The 2393-nt window shown below is 41.2% G+C and overlaps 1 protein-coding gene across 1 annotated transcript; it reads right to left on the reverse strand.

Annotated features, from left to right (window-relative positions):
- Nucleotides 1-896: 896 nt before the first annotated feature.
- On the reverse strand, nt 897-2178 carry B3GALT1 (beta-1,3-galactosyltransferase 1). Its single transcript, XM_045559393.1, has one exon. The coding sequence runs from the start codon at nt 2090-2092 to the stop codon at nt 1112-1114; it is 981 nt and encodes a 326-aa protein (XP_045415349.1). The 5' UTR covers nt 2093-2178; the 3' UTR covers nt 897-1111.
- Nucleotides 2179-2393: the final 215 nt, after the last annotated feature.

Genomic DNA, 2393 nt, shown 5'->3' on the forward strand with positions numbered 1-2393 from the left:
CCCCCAGAACACCTCATAACAGCACTGCTATTAACGGTACTTGGATGTTTTCAGATGTTGGAGAGTCTTAACATCTGGCAACAGTAGGGCCGAATCTTTTAATAATATTGGTAACCCTTGAAGATTTTCTCACGTGCTTGGTAAATGTGTGGGAGGACATCTTATACTATTGCTAAGCTTATGTTAATTATAATGCATACCTAAATCTGTGTTTTCTCAATGTGATTTGTTTTTCTCTGGCCTCCTACCAACTTATTTTCTGTACTAGGATTCATGTGCCTACCAGATCCAGAAACTGTGAAATGCGCTTAGTGACATTGTAGGAAAGGAAGCAGGTGAGATTACATTTGGCAAAATCTCCTTGGAGGCACCATGTAATGTTTGTTCTGAAAGAGCATAAAGAAAAAAAAAAAGAGAGAAAATTCTCTTGTTTACTTCGTTAAGTAGCATTTTATATACATTCCACCCGCTGACCAGGTTTAATCCTTGGATGAGCAAGCAGAGTTGATTTCTAAACCTACAGAATATTTGATTCTCAAGTTTAAATCCCCATTTATGTAACTGCAGCCTCCCTGCCAGTACTAAGTTCATTTCTTGGTGGAACTGCAAATACTGTACACATTACATGGCAATATATGTAAAAATTTAATGTAACAACACACAATATTAATAATCACATCTAGTGTGTCTTCCTGACTGTGCATAATTTCTGAATTGTTTTTGAAAAAGAGTTATTTACTTATTTATTCATTTTTGCAGAGATGATATGAAGACATTACTGTTTCGGTTTCCCATAACCAAATTTTTATCTCAGATGCACAGTACACAAATCCTAGGAGTTGCTTGGCAGTCACTTTTCGAGATAAATGGCAATACCTTGGGACCTGAGAATGAAATCTGGCCCTTCTAACTCATTTATTGTTTCTATGACCAGAGCCTAACATTTGTACATTGGTAATCCAAGAAAGGAACTAGAAGCAGGAAGCAAAAGCTATACAAAACCCCTTCACCAGTCCATTTCCCCTGGTGACACCTGTAAAATACCAACAACTTAGGCCCCATTTCTTAAAAAAAAAACAAAAACAAAAACGTATTTACATCGGTAAAAATCCTAACATCTGAGATGTTTCTTGCTTGACATGTCATTCCAGATTCTGTGCATTTCTTCTGGGGAGATCTGATGCACGGTGATAACTCGGCGATACCTACACAAACTGTAGGCCATTTTCCAGTGATTGAAGCCACTGTTCTGGAAAGGATGTATGCCCAGCTTTCGAAGACACAGTCCCACATATACATCTTCAAGGTGAAGCAGCCTTGTGTGGAGTGAGGTTTTGTAAATGAGTTCAGCCACATCTGCTGAAAAGATATAGCCAGTCCCCGAACAGAACGGTGGGTAGTTACTGTCAGGATACAAATCCCTGGGCATATACCACTTACTGCGGACGTCCCGAATTGGCCCTCCATTGATGACATAGCCAGTAAAATATCTTCTCCTTGGTTTGGTGGAGGGTTTCAGTAATTTATAAATAAGGTTGTCCATGTTTACAAAAATGTCACTGTCTGTTTTCATGACGTACTTGGCTTTTGAACAAAACGTGGCCACCCACCTCATCCCCATGAGTGTTTTGAGGGTTAGGTTGTGGTAGGAGTCGATAAAGTCCTCCACGATGATGTCGTGGAAGATCTGGCTCTCTTGTTCCACCATCTGGTTCAGGACAGGGTCAGCGTTCTTGCCCAGGAGGAAGAGGGTGGCTATCTTGATCCCTTTGAAGTTGTTCTCGTCCCCCCACGTCTCTCGGATTGCCTGGCGGGCATCGAATTCCTTGTGGGTGGTGCTGATGAGGATAACAAGGAAAGGAATGTTTTTCTCACATTTGTTGGGCTCGTTTATAAGAAATTCAAAAGAATGCGGGTTTATAGGTCGAGTTCTTATGTTGCCAAAGGTGAAGTTTTTCCTGGCGACTGTTAGGTGGCTGAATGGCTTGGAGCCAGTGTAGGAAGAAGTGGGACGGGTTATGCTCAAGTACCAGAGAGCGCTGGCCCAGCACACAACTGTCAAAACGTACAAACAGGACACCTTCGAAGCCATTGTCTTGAGAGCACGTCTATTCCAAATACGGAAGAATACGCCTTCTTGGCACTAGATTCTTTTCATCTTCTGAAGGCAGCATATTACTAATAAATCTTAAAGTTTAATAGAGAGGCGCGAGTCAGGGATTGTCCGCGTAACTCAGTGGCACTCTGGCATCTTGGCATGAGCTCTACTGTCTTCCAAACAGGGTGGATTACTCCATGCCTCATAAATCTTCCCCATAACTCTGCAAAATCAATAGAGTATAGTTGTCATTTAGATTTATCTAGTCATTTTACATCCTCAAACAAGCATAACA

The sequence above is a fragment of the Lemur catta genome, chromosome 8 (assembly GCF_020740605.2).
Source record: "Lemur catta isolate mLemCat1 chromosome 8, mLemCat1.pri, whole genome shotgun sequence".
In the NCBI taxonomy this organism is placed as follows: domain Eukaryota; kingdom Metazoa; phylum Chordata; class Mammalia; order Primates; family Lemuridae; genus Lemur; species Lemur catta.

What these genes read in the sequence shown, in the direction of transcription:
- B3GALT1 (XM_045559393.1), bottom strand. Translation starts at nt 2,092, where the DNA reads ATGGCTTCGAAGGTGTCCTGTTTGTACGTTTTGACAGTTGTGTGCTGG.